Source organism: Danaus plexippus, chromosome 19, assembly GCF_018135715.1.
Source record: "Danaus plexippus chromosome 19, MEX_DaPlex, whole genome shotgun sequence".
NCBI classification, from domain to species: domain Eukaryota; kingdom Metazoa; phylum Arthropoda; class Insecta; order Lepidoptera; family Nymphalidae; genus Danaus; species Danaus plexippus.
Window position 1 is genome coordinate 4294936 of NC_083549.1, and position 14388 is coordinate 4309323.

The 14388-nt window shown below is 28.5% G+C and overlaps 1 protein-coding gene across 10 annotated transcripts in view; it reads left to right on the forward strand.

Annotated features, from left to right (window-relative positions):
* LOC116767871 (small conductance calcium-activated potassium channel protein) overlaps positions 1–14388 on the forward strand; it is a 101045-nt gene that overhangs the window by 26081 nt on the left and 60576 nt on the right. For 9 of the 10 annotated variants that reach the window (XM_061523469.1, XM_061523470.1, XM_061523467.1 and 6 more), the window contains exon 2: positions 13103–13853. In XM_061523469.1, coding sequence (XP_061379453.1) covers positions 13116–13853 — 738 coding nt within the window. In that variant the 5' untranslated portion in view covers positions 13103–13115. Of the gene's footprint in view, positions 1–11320; positions 11369–13102; positions 13854–14388 lie in introns of all 10 variants that reach the window. The other variant, XM_061523468.1, reaches the window with a different exon arrangement.

Sequence of the window (14388 nt, forward strand, 5' to 3'; positions counted from 1 at the left end):
TTAAAATTCTCATCTAATAACTGCTATATGATGGGAATTACATTTATCAAGAATGATTGTATTAAAATAAAAATATATACGCGTATATATTTTTAAACATATTAATTTCTGAGATAGTCTTGATGGACCAAAAAAAAAATGGACATAAAATTGACTTTGAAACAAGGCTTCTGTTTTTTTTAATATAGTATATTGCAAGAAATCGATTTAAAAATAGTTGAATTATAAATGGGAATTCTAGGCCTTCAGTTATAGATATAATTAAACAATATAGCTTTAATTACTTAACTGTACGTCACCTCACCTTATTAACGTCATACTTGTAAACGTATGCACTCGACATGACTATATTTAAAGACCAGTATTTGTGGTAGGTAGTTTGAATTGTACGACCGCCATATTCCTTGAAAAATAAGAGCTTATATCTGGAAGTTACCCTGGGTAGTTTCCTTATTTATGCCTACATGTAGATGTAGTTTTAAAGAGGAGCCACCTACTTCTTAGATCGTATATGCCTCTTAATAAGTAAACCTTAGATGTTTCTTAAAAATAAGGTCACACTTTATAAGGCTCGCATACTTCCAGTATGAAAAACAATTCATTCTTGCATCTACTGGCCCACTCTTTATGGGGAACTTCAATTCTTTAGTAGAACTACGCAGTTCAGGACAATATTAGAGATTTTTCGAAACCGTGACAAGCCACTGATTACAAGATGTTGACAAAAAATACAGAAACATCCCCGGCACACATTATAATTAGATAGACTCACATCGCTTTCGCTAGGAGAAGGTTTCGCTTCACACAGGTTCTACTGACGGCGGTTGGAATATTTTCGCAACCCCAAGTGCGACCCTCATTTTTGAAACTTCTAGGTCCGGCCTCATGAATTCATCTCTGTGACGGTCGTAACCTCTTGAGCCCTTTAGGACGTAATTATAAGAATAGATATTTAAAGGAAGATCCACCTGTATCGATGAAGCTATCAAAGCCTGAAAGCCTGAACAGCTATTATTGCTATTATTAAATTGAGAAAAAAGGAAGTAGTATACCATAATTAGATTATTATGTTTTGAAAATTTTATTTAAATAATACTAAAATAACTTCTTTTTTTTAGATTCAAAGGATATGAGAAAAATTAAGTATTTTAATGTAAATCTTATAATCGTACCAGTAGTTCAAATTTATTTAAGAACATAAAATGATACAAAAGCTTAAATGTCACAAAAAATCTGCAAATAAATGTCGAAGAAATGAAAAGTTAAACAGCTGAACATAGTCTTTTCTTTTGATAGACTAGACGATCATGAATTATTTATAGTTTGCTGTGGTCGCGACTCGATCGATAATGGGTTCACAGGTGATTTTGGTCGAGTTACTATTGTTTTATCAGGGTGCCCTAGATTAATTCTTAATCGTTATAAAAATGTTGCCTTAGATTCATTGGTTATTTACTTTTTTACAATTAAACAATTTTTTACGATAATTTCTTTAGTTTGAAATAAAAAAAAAATCATTCTTAAAAATGTAAATTGCATTCACAATTGTTTATTAATTATTTTTTTTGTCAAATGTTGTATTATTAAGAACTAACTACTTAACAAAAGTTAAGGTTTTATTATTCAGTTTTCATGTTCAGGTAAAATTACTTTTATAAGGATGACTGTAATTATTGTTGTTAATAAAAAGTTAGACGGTTGTAGTATTCCTAAATAAAGCCTGATTATTTAAAAGACGATAATTTTTCTTTTAATATGTGTACAATAAAATTACCAACCAACGTCTTAATAATTAGGATTTCATCCAAAAAGTTGGAATAAATTAATGGAAACGATAAATACAACCAATTTGTTATAATGAAAGATAGTTGCCTAAATTTTTTTCCAAGTTAATTCAATTTCTATACGTAAGCATTTGTCACAATCAAGGATCTTAACTAGCGAATTAAAATCTTTAGCGCACAATGAAGCTTCGAAGTCTCGTATATATAAATATCTAACCAGGTTTGTTATAATTTATGACTGTAATTTTTTAATTTTTTTATTAATATAGCTAAAAGTCTGATTAAAATTTTAAAAGTTCTTTTTACTCGTAATTATTAGTCATTTTAATTGATAAAAATTTCAAATATATAAGCTATTTGTATATATATGCTATACGTTTTTAGTTTAAAGATAGTGATAGCAATTTTCAAAACCGAGAAACTATATTACTGCTGTCTTGGGAAATCCACTAAGGTTTTCTGTAAAAAAAGATATTGGCATAGCAAAACACATTTACTTTGATATTTTGTCCTTCCAGGATAATATCGAACACAAAAAAAAGATTTTTGTTTGCCGGTAACATTTTGTTCTTTTAGCCTAAAAGAATTTAAATAAAATTGTATTCTTTAAAATATCCAATTGCACGTGAAAATGAGAATAGTTCAATATGACGAGCGTGACAAAAACATTTAAGAATTAATAATACTTCTGATACATCATTAGACCCCATTGGAACGATATAAACTATAATGACTAGTAATAATTAATTGTGTATTAAGTTACGACTCAAGATAGTTTTATTGCAAATTTATTTAAGTATATGTGTACATAGATAAAATTTATTGTTATAGTTTTAGTAATGACTTAGTTTTTCTCTATTAACATATCATTAAATTAGTCAATAGATGTATAAAATTTAATAAACCGCTTTCTTTTGTTCGACACCTTTAACCTTACTATTACCTAAGTATACGTTTCATCATTTGTGTTGAATTTAAATTATTAAAATAAATTTATAATGTCGTATGTCGTATATCAAGAATACTATAGATAGAGGACAAAATATAGAATAAATACATTTTCCAACCTTTTGTTATCTACTGTTCCTTATGTCGACGCCATCGTTTTAACCTTTCCTTCCATTAGTACCTTTTTTCTTATAACCTTATTGCCCAATTTATTATCGGTCCTCTAAACCATTTTGTTTTACTAACTCGTATTCATCAAAGTAAATATATGTTAAAAATTTCAAGTAACTTCAATAACAAAAAGTACATAAATACATAACATTGTTTTTAACCCCCAACGCAAAAAGAGGGCTATCATAAGTTTGACATCGATATCTGTGTGTATGGATGTATCTGTCTGTGACATCATGGCTCTCAAACGGATTATCTAATTCCAATGCTGTTTTTTCATTCGCAAGTCAGTTTCTTTGTGGGGGTTCATAACTATGTTTAATTAATATCGGTCCAGCAGTGTAAGAATACCAGTTCTATTTCAAAATTTATGTAAATAGTTTTGGCATACGCTTCATGGGTTAAGTGCTTCAAGCTTGCCAGTAAAATCGTTAAATGACGCTTATGCGTATAGGATTTTTTAAAAATTGAACGAGTTAAAGTTATTATTAAGTTATACGTTTTCACTCCGCAAATTACTTATTATCATTCACAGCGTTAACTTTTCCTTTTAATGACGTATATGATATAAGATTTCGGCAGTCATTAATTAAATGCACTTCAAAATTAATATGACGGACGTGGTCTGCACAATTAGTCCTGAAATTTTTGTTATTGCAGATGTTTTAAAATATTTAAACTAGTACTCTTTAGATATTTCCATTAAAACTTCTGTTTTTTGCTTCCACGCAATACACAGTAAATAGTTCTAAATATATAATAACTTATTGCCATATCATCTCAAAAAATCCAAGGTAATCTTAATCATGGCTTCAGTAAATGCGAATATTCTCAAGTGTTATAACTTGGTTTCTTTAGGTATTATTAAAATACAACAAGAATTAAAATCTGGGACTTGTAAAAGCCTTTTAAGAAACTGCTATATTTGAATCTCATAGTCAATTTCAAAAAATATTTTATCAGTCTTTCTCTTTGTCTTTAAATACTCTTTGCTCATTATTAACTTAACTATTAACAGAACGAATACAAGATCAAAAGTCCACCTGCTTAGCTCCTTCTTCTTTATATAAATTTATAATTATTTCTATACTTTCAAAATTCAAAATGATTCAGGTCAAAGCAATAACGACGATTTATTTATTTATTACATTTTACTCGAAATAAATTAGTAAATATTTATAATATACCTTGTTGCTTAGAAATATTATTTCTATACTTTTGAAATTTGTATCAAGTTCGTAAAACAATTTTATAAAATAAAACCTTTTTACTGAAAAAGAGTAATAGGTAGAGGTTTTGATTTTTATATTTATCATTCTTCCACTTCATTTTAATCATTTGTATGCGTTTAAAACTAAGGCGTAAAAGTAAATTTTAAAGCGAGTGACATCCTGATAAAATACTTATAATGGTACAAAAGAGAATCATATTTTTGAGATAGAAAAATGCTTTCAATTAAGTTTTAAATAATTCATTACTTTTTTTGCTCTAAACGTGTATTTCAATAAGTAGTATTAGTTAATTTTCCATATCGTTTGTTAGAATTATTAATTAGAAATGATTATCAAAAAGCCACAGTGAAAGCAAATATCAAAATTATAAACAAATATACGTAACATTATATAATAACAACAATCTTTTTGTCTTCCAGTCAGGTCACACGTAAAAAGTCGTATCTGAAAAGTTGATTCATTCACATTTACAGCAGAGTTTAATATTCTGTCATAAAATAAGGGATTTGATACAGAGCTAGTCAGTGAAAATGAGCATCGGAATACTAGCAGTTTAATACAGCGGCATTGTTGATATTAGCTTCTGCAAAGACTACAAATCTCTTTCAATTTCCTGCATATTAAACAGTATTGTATTTTTATTTCAATGCTTTTATAGAAAATTTTAAAATTAATTAAATGCAATTTGAAAGATATCCGAACGATCATTATTATTATAAAACTATTTTTTTTGTTATTGCGGCTCAAAGAGTAAGAATTGTTTTTTGTACGAAGTCACGTGAACAGACAATAGATAGTGCTGCCTTTAACTTAAAATCTTTTATTGAATACACACTAATAACTTTTCCCTGTCTTTTAAGAAACTTATCATACTTACCGAATGATTTTGAGAATTTATCAAAAGGATACAATATTGTTTCTCTTGCTAGTCGCAAAAAGGACTCCTTCAAAGATCAGTGTTTCCCAAACAGAACAGTATCGAACAACCAAGTTCAGATCAGCTAGTTGTATTAAGAATTTGGTTATTATTTTATAACTCCATGACTGAATTTAGTTTTCATAAAATTTAAGGATAATTTTTAAATAATAAAATCCGCGTAGTAAATCCGAAAAATACTAGTTTCATTTAAATGAATACTCGCGAAAATCTTAGATCTCATTAAATTTAAGGATTTCTCAAATAAATTTTAGACATTGTTTGTTTTGCATCTTGAACTTGCGTCTCTTGCCTTCAATTTCCACGTCTCGGCCCCATATAAAAAAAAAAAGTTATAATCAGCGTATTGAGTAGAACCACTTTTCTTTTGCTAGTATTTCCCCCATTCTTCAATATCCCATAAGGTAATCACATTGCAGAATTGATTCAATTTTAATCCTCACCTTCATTGTTAGATTAAAAGTTTTTATTCAAAAAACTTACAATATTTTAACAGGTTCAAATAAACGGAAACCTTTAACATAACTGGATATATAGTTCACCATCTAGACATACTGTTTTAAACATTTGTTTGATTATTACAAAGGAAATATAGTATTTGACACGGTGCAGATCTGACATCATAGGAAATCAAATCAAAGAGTCAGTATCCACACTTCTTGCTCTTTATTCTACTTACTCACTGATATAGCAACAATGTTATAGCAACAAGTTTTAATAAACTAAATAAATTGTGGTGCTACGTACACTAAGGAGTAATATGTCTCCATATTTTTGGGAAATGACCTCGTAAATGTAATATATCGGTTAATTTAAAGGAAATGTTTTTTTTCAAGAGAGAAAAAAATATATATATTTCATTCAAAGCAACTGTTACGTGCACCTATATATTTCCGTGTATGTGCATTAAACCACATAGATATAAACATATGTAGGAATCTAGTTCTTTAAAACTATATGCTAAAGAGAGTTGTTTAAAACTTTATGGTCATAACTACAATGATTATAAAATCAAGCCAAAATATTTTAATCTAAAAATGATTTTTTTTTCATGCTGCTAGTTTATAGAAACATTTTCCTTTATCAATTAATGAAAAGCTCTGTTTATCTGTTTTATTACTTTGTCGGCAAATGGGCTTCGCTTTTGTGACACTGTTGGAAGCTGTTTAATTATGATGAACACGGAGACGAGTTTATGTCGACGTTCTGGAATACGCTTCATACTAATACACAAACGTGTTTTGTTATGAAAGTTTAATGTGCCTCTGATATTCGTTCATCAAATCGTGTACATTTTAGCTATTACTATAACATTTCTACTAGAATTAAATTTCTATATCATTATAAGATGTTGGAAATATCCTTGACATTATTAAGTACGTATATAATATGTACAGAAACATTAATTACAGTAATAATACATCTAATATTTAATACTAGATATGATAATATTATAGAATGTCAGATTTAGAGCGTTGTTTTTTATTGTTGATTTTAAAAATTCATACATCTCTCGCTGAGCTGATTATTTGAGTTTATTTTAGACATGATATTAATACCCCAGTAAGTATACTGGTATTTTAAATTTAGACTCTTCCGCAATGCTGGCTTTCATGTATTTTTACCAGCATGACTCAATCCTTTCTGGCTTTTCACGAAGTGCATCGCACTTGCATTCAAAATAGACCGCGATTCGTGTATAAGGTGTCACTGAAAATACACTCGACAGAAAAAAGAATCTTTAACATCATTTCATAACACTCAATTTATTAGTATTTCTGAGTTTATTTGTTAGTATAACAATAATTTTGTTTTTTTACTTTAGTTGTTTTATCTTTATTTTCACTATCTAAAGTAAAGTATTTGGGGAGCTAATTTAACAAACTGAATCTCTTTGCTCATCTTAAGAAATGAAGAATCAGTCATGTATTTATTAACCAATAATGTTTGATGATAACAATATTAAATAAATTGCAATAAATTCTTTGTTATTTTAGTAAAAGCGTCCACATCAACTTTATAAACTTATTGAATTGTTCATTATGCTTAAGATAATTGTTTAGTAGGTAATAAATAAATATATATATATACCTATATACACATATATATGTATATATATATATATATAGGATTTAAAAATAATAGAGGAGTAATGTATTTAATAATTAATTGTATTTTTATATAAAACTTTAGGTAACCTTTTCGTAAACGGTGAATTGAAGTTTTATTTAACGTATAAAAATAGTTCGTAGTTATATCTAAGACTTTCGAGAGTATTCATTTAAATTGATCCTTTTACACTAACTACTATATAAGATTTGTTTAACTTACATATTTTGTGCACGGTAAGCCTTATATCCATCTTTATGTTTAATACTCCTATAATAATAATTTTATTAAACGTTAAATGAAATAGGTTGTAAGATTAAAGATAAAACATTATTACAGCTATCTAAAAATTGTTATGTGCACAGTAACAAACCCTTCTTATTCAGAATAGAATTAGAAAATTGGTAGTTAAAATAATCTAAATTTAAATAAAAAAACTGTTCATATTTTATTTTTGAAACGAAAATTAATTTTAATTTATTTGCATTTTAAAATAACATTTGTTTGAACCTTCTGAATAACTGGTTTTCTGAACTGCAGATTCGTATTTCAAATGAAAGCAAAAACGTATTTTAACGAGGGAATATAAACTAAAAAACAGTGGTTCAAAAGCATATGCACGGTAAAAAGACATATGTATGTTCGATCGTATAATAATTTGTTTTTCAGTAATGAGCGAACGAGAATTATTTTATAAGAAAACATTAAAAATATTTTTTAATTTATTTTAATTTCAATAATAATTTTAATTCAGAGACGTAGATTAATGAATTTGAAAATGTAAATGCGAACTTACATATAACATTCGTATGTATGGAGTTCAATTCAAATAACATATTACTTACAAATTCAGAAACGAGGATTGAGTAATATTTAACACGGAGGTATAAGCTTCGGAGTGCTGTCTGGTGATTTCATAAATATGAAATTTATTACCGTTGTTCCGTATCTCAACTACATCTATAAACCAGCTTTCACTCGAGTTATTACTTTCATATATAAATGAAATTTAGTATGAGGAATAATTGTTAAATATTGTAGGATTCTTATATAATTCAATTGTAATGAGATGTATGTATGTATTCAAATACAAGTAATCTGTGATTTTTTAATGTATTACTCGTCTGATGGTTAGAGATCCTATTATCGCTAAAAGTGAAAAAACATTGATCATAGAAAGACAATGTTATTTTAGTACTACGAATTAAGTCAGCAAAGTCATAAGTAATTAAAATATTAAATATCCGAGTTGCTTATTTAAAATAAATGTAGAAGAATATTTTTCTTAACTATTCATAAAACGAGTGCATTTTATGAGTATACACTTAAATTTATGCTTCCACGTAACGCTCATGTTGTTATTACGATAAAATATATATTCATCGACCATCTGGCAATGGACCCGGACTCGTGTAATTTACTTATTCAAGTGTTATATTTCCAGTTCATATTTAAATAGCCTTTGACATTCAAATACAACGAATGTTACATAAATAATCATCAATGAGTCTAAGATTCTAACTTTTGACTATTTATTATTTTGTCAATGAGATAAAGTATGTTCTTATCATCTCATTACATTTGTTATAACGGTGATAATAATGAGTAAATATTTATTGTTTTTTATTTAATGTGATGATATACGAATTATAATTTTTAATATTATGAAAAATAAATTTTATAAGTTTAGGTTAGCTTCTGGAATTGTATAAATTGTAAATATGCTTTTATTTTAATAGTCATATCGCGTGGTCGACCTCGACACAGTTTCGATCAAGCATTTTTGATGATACAATAAGCGTTATATTGATTTTGTGCCTTATGACAGTCCTGAAGGACTCACACATTATAGCAATACGTGAAGATAGTTTTAATAATAAATTAATTAATTTATATTTCATGACTTGATTCTCTTGCTCCAGTAGAAAATTAATGTTATACTTTCCCTCTATAGTTGCGTTTGGATTTGAAGTCTTAAACTTAAACGGAAATAAGATACTCACGAATACCCATACAAAAAATTCTATTGTGTATCTGAAAAAAAAACCGTAGCATTAACATTTTTGTGAGTACATAAAACACGTCTCTTAGACAATTTGTTTTTTGTTTGATAAAAAACATAGTTTAATTTGATCAAGAGAATTCAATGATAAACATTTGAGAGATAAAACTTTTACTTCGAAGTTTATGAAGAAAATTTGTTACTTGACTTCTATTTGTTACCTTAAGAAATGGCAAGCAGTAATATAGGTTAAACTTTTTACCATTTGAATATTTACAAGCATACTGTAAGTATTTAATGTCTGCAATGATAAAATATAGTATAATATATAACACATGATACTAATTTCAAAATATTTTATACCACAATGTATGTATGTAATAGAACATAGTTACGATATTTATTAAAACCTTAATATGATTATGACAGTCGATAAATGACTATGGTTTCAGAATAATTTATAAAATTTCAATTTAAACATTTTTTTCTTATATATGTATATATATATATAAGAGTGTTTGAGATTTAAAAACATTTTAGGTTTTAATAGCATGTTTTTTCCGTTCGAATTGTATGTGTCTTTTGTATATATATTTGCATTTGTTAAACCATAATGCAAAACCAAATTGAATCGGTTGTTTCAAATGTTATTAGAATAAAGGAGTTCTAAAACAATATTTACGCACGCGAGTGAATCCACGATTACAATAAGATATTTGTGTGACATTGAATTCACATAAGTCCCTCGTTACAACTTTTAACACTGAGAGATATAAAGAAATATATGTAGGAATTAATAAAATTTGCCAGATAAAATGTACATACTAAGTAGTTATATATGATATATATTTATAAAAATTCAAGAATTTCTTTGTCTTATTTTTTTTTTAATTATTGACGGACTGCAGTCCAATACCTCTGAGGCTTACCGGATAAGCTTACAAATTATAATGAAACTAATGCTATTCACATTTAAAGTCATACATGAGTCACTTTTAATTTTAATTAATTGTTCCTTCGTATTGTATAAAACTAATCAAACTTATTAAAGCTATTTTAAAGTACAATAATTATCTTTTATCACCATTTAATTAATCTTGCTTGGAAAAGAAAATTATTCTTCTCTTATATTTTGTCAATCCCAATCCACTAGGTGTAAATAGTTAATATTACAGTAGTTTGCATTTCTAGTAGTAGTATATTGCAAACTGTAAGTTCTCTTACGCCCTTGGTAACGGCAAATTGAAAGTATTTTTATTAATTATGTACGTCATAATTTCATAAAGAATCTGATTTTAGTAATAATAGCGATCAAAATATTTTATTCTATACTATTATTAATTTGAAGAAAAAAATTGTTTTTAAAGACATTAAGCTGCTGAAAACTGTTTTTTTACTTGTTGATGAGTTGTTAATATTAATGTTTTAAGTTTCCGCAGCTAAACAGAGTCGTCACGAAAAATTGCCATTTGGCGTGTCTACTCCCAGCAAATAGATGTAACAATTAACTTTATTAATGTTTCTATAATTACATATTGAATTATATTTTAATTCAAAACTGTATTTTCCTACCATATTTATTGACTCGTTAACGTTTGTTGTATGTTCATTTTAGACAACTGGGAATTATAACAAACATTTTAGTATTATTCATATGTTATAGGAAGAAAAAATTTCAGAATAAAATCAATGAAATATGTAATTGCATACTCATTTGACACAAATAGTATTTTCGAAGCAATATCTACGTAGCTTAAAAGTGAATTGTATAATTGTATAATTCTCGTTAAGAGTACCAGATACGGCAACATGTAGATACAAAGATAGCATAAACTGATGAAAGGGATATCCTTAATCTCAACAGCCAACAGATAAGCTGCCTTCAGATTTGCGTTTACGTAATTTAACAGATAAATTTAGTTTTCAAGAAAAGCGAGGAGTTATCATTATATTAATTTGCATAATTCTCTATTGAACTAATAACAAATACGAATAAACGGATTTTTAATACTATATGCATTGAAAAGATAAAAGGTTTAAAATTACAAGAAGATAAATAATTATTAAGACACAGCAGAACCCTTTGTATTACAACTTCACATTATAACGTATAATCAAAATGTTTTTCTTTTCTCAGATGGCGTTTTTGGGCAATTTCACCAAACCCGTCATGAGGCAGTCCGAGGTTAATGTATTGATATATCAATCGAATTGCAATCTTCTCTATGCCATTAACAATACAACGTAACTTTCAATATTTTCTGCATCGCTTTTTGCACTATGGCAATCATTGGAGCGTTTACATTTGTGAATTTTTCTATTCAAAACATAATTTCCTCTTTCTTTGCTTCTCTTAATATTAATAACGTATTGAACTGTTAAAGCCATACGTACTATCACAGTCTTAAAAGATTTTTCGGATTGCAAGACGCGAAATCATAAGGACTAGTCTATACTAAAGCTATAAACCTATGCCAAGTTTGTGCAAAACTTTAACTTAAACGTATTATGAGTTTTAAGTTCTTCATTAAGTATAAACTGTACGTTAGAAATTAAATATAATTTCCAATGACCAGCCGTGTCACGTTACGTGATGAGGCCAAATATACTTGGTTAAGACAGTTTGTTTAGGTAACTTTGTAAACACTACTGTCCTACGGCTTAATTTTGAGTAAGCCTGAATGTTTTGAAGTTTGACTTTGTTTTTACAAAATTTGGGTCGCCCTTCAAAGTAAACCTACAGTTAATTGTATTTAAAGAGCAACTTAAGGTTGTTACTTTATTGGAAACAAGTCTATATATATTAAGTGCGTACATTAATTATTATTGTATCTGATAAAGTAATAAATCAATTTAGTCTGTTAGTTTTTAGTTCTTAGATCGTACAATCGTAATGATTTTTACAAATGAAATAATGATCTTAAATACGCGATTCATTTTTGTTTAAGCTTTGTGTGAAGTGGAATATTATATTCCTTTAATTTTACTTCTATTGTTTGTTCCTGATCAATCAATTCCTTATTATAATAGGGCAAAATACGATTATACTAAGTGTTTGTGTTCCTGTAATATCGGATTTTGAAATGACAAAAATTTTAACGGTAAGAATCAATTTTGTTATAACTTGTGTTATAATGTAATATAAATATGACCAAGTTGTCAATAAACATAAAGACACAGAGAAAGAAATTTTACTTTTCATCAACACAATTGGTATGCACATATTAATGAGATCTAAGACTTTCATTGAAATAAAATTTTCAATTCGTCTGCTCGTGAACACTGTTGCTGAAAAGTAATCGAAACGTCGGGAGTATGTAGTTAAAATAATTAAAATCGCTTCGTAAATACGAAAATATTAGTTTCATTCAATGCACACATTACTTAATAATTTTTATTCATTAATGAAATAAAATTAAGCTAAAGAAAATTACGTAATTTAAAAAAAAATACTGAAACGGGAACAACGGAAGAGATCAAAGTGTATAAGGATAGATGTGCAGAACAGTGCATTACGTGTGTTTCTACGATACAGCAGTTTTATTATTATGAGCGGAAAACGTATCACAAGTGCTTTTAAATTTATGTCTTGTCAAATAAACTTCCTTTTATGTCGTTAAAGGTATTGCTGTTACAAGCAAACTTCAAATGAATTTATTTTTCTATATTGGTTAATAATGTTAAATAATATTAATAGGTATTTACACCCTATAAGGTGAATATCTACTCGCTTTGCTCGAGATGTTACATTTTGTTTAATTTTATCCAGATCTTTTTCTATACCTTTTTATGCTCTTTTCTATGTATTTAATGAACGACTTGTTTAAAAAAAAAAAGATTTTACTGCTTTCCTTAACAAATATCATATAAAACAAATATTAATAAAAATAATAATTATATTTCATTCTATTTGTTTCAGATCCTAAAACAAAATGTCCGTGCCAACAACTGATAGTACTGAAGCTATAACTAATTCCGGTTATGGTAGTAGTGATGAAACAGCGAGCCTTTTAGTTTCTGGACCATCAGTAACAGTAATAGTTCCCACAGAAAATAGAACAGTTAAACCAGTTTTACAAAGACAAGATTGTACTACTCATTTAAGACCGCAATTATCGGGTGGTCCGGGGAGTGAAGAAAGTGCTGCTTCAATAAGAATTGAAGAAGGAACAACTAGAAGTGTACCCGACATAGAACTACAATGCCGTGAGCCTCCCGACCGACCGCAGACACTTGTGTCACCTTTCACAACTTGCTCACATAGAGGATCAGTGCCCGCATGTCAATTAGTTCCACATTCGTATAGTAGATGTCGTATTTGTGAAAGAAGACAGTCAACGGCCCCAATGTCCGCCTTACAACTAGCGCGATCTGTGTCAAGGGAGAGTGTGCGTTCGGCGGTTCACTACCCGTGCGGATGTAGTTCGCTCCACGCTGTAAGCACATGTCCTGTCATTCAACCACCAGCCTTATTGTTACCAGCCACAAGTACAAGAATTATTCGACAGAGTTCGCAACCTGAGTCTAGCGCATGCGCGACGCACTGTGTTCATCATTCACACCAACACCCTAGCGCCTCACTGCGACAGTTGAGGGAACCTGGTGATGGAATCGCAGGAATAGCGGCGGATTCGTTACGAATCAACGGTGGAATGCGACCCTTCAAGCAGGTGAGCGAATGTACCAACAGATGGCGCAAACGACCACAATTTATATATAAAGTGTACCGAAATTCCTTAAAACTTTAAGGGAGACGGTGAATATTTTAGGTATAGATTAAAAGGATCAACTCAAACATAACGATTCTTGTACAAATATAATTTAATTATTAAGATATATTTTAAAATATTGACTGAAATAGATTATAGTTTTTTATATAAATAAATGTGCCTAAAACATAATGCTCAAGTAAAGGATAAAAATGCTTTGTAATTAAAGAATTGAGATAAGTAATTATAATATAGTTAATAATTCTGTTGTTCTAAAAATGCTTTGTAATGAAACGTTATCGGTGAACACGCAAATCAGCACACTGCTAAAGCTATTTAATTAGATCACTAAGTGAATTGCCAGAAGAAGGCAGCTGTATAATTGCTTAAGCGTCTTTATATAACTAAATTCGACTTGAATATTAGTCCGATGTCGCTCAAAAGGATTTTTTGTTTAAAAGAGAAAAACTTCTTCGATTTTGTCGCACAGAGAAGA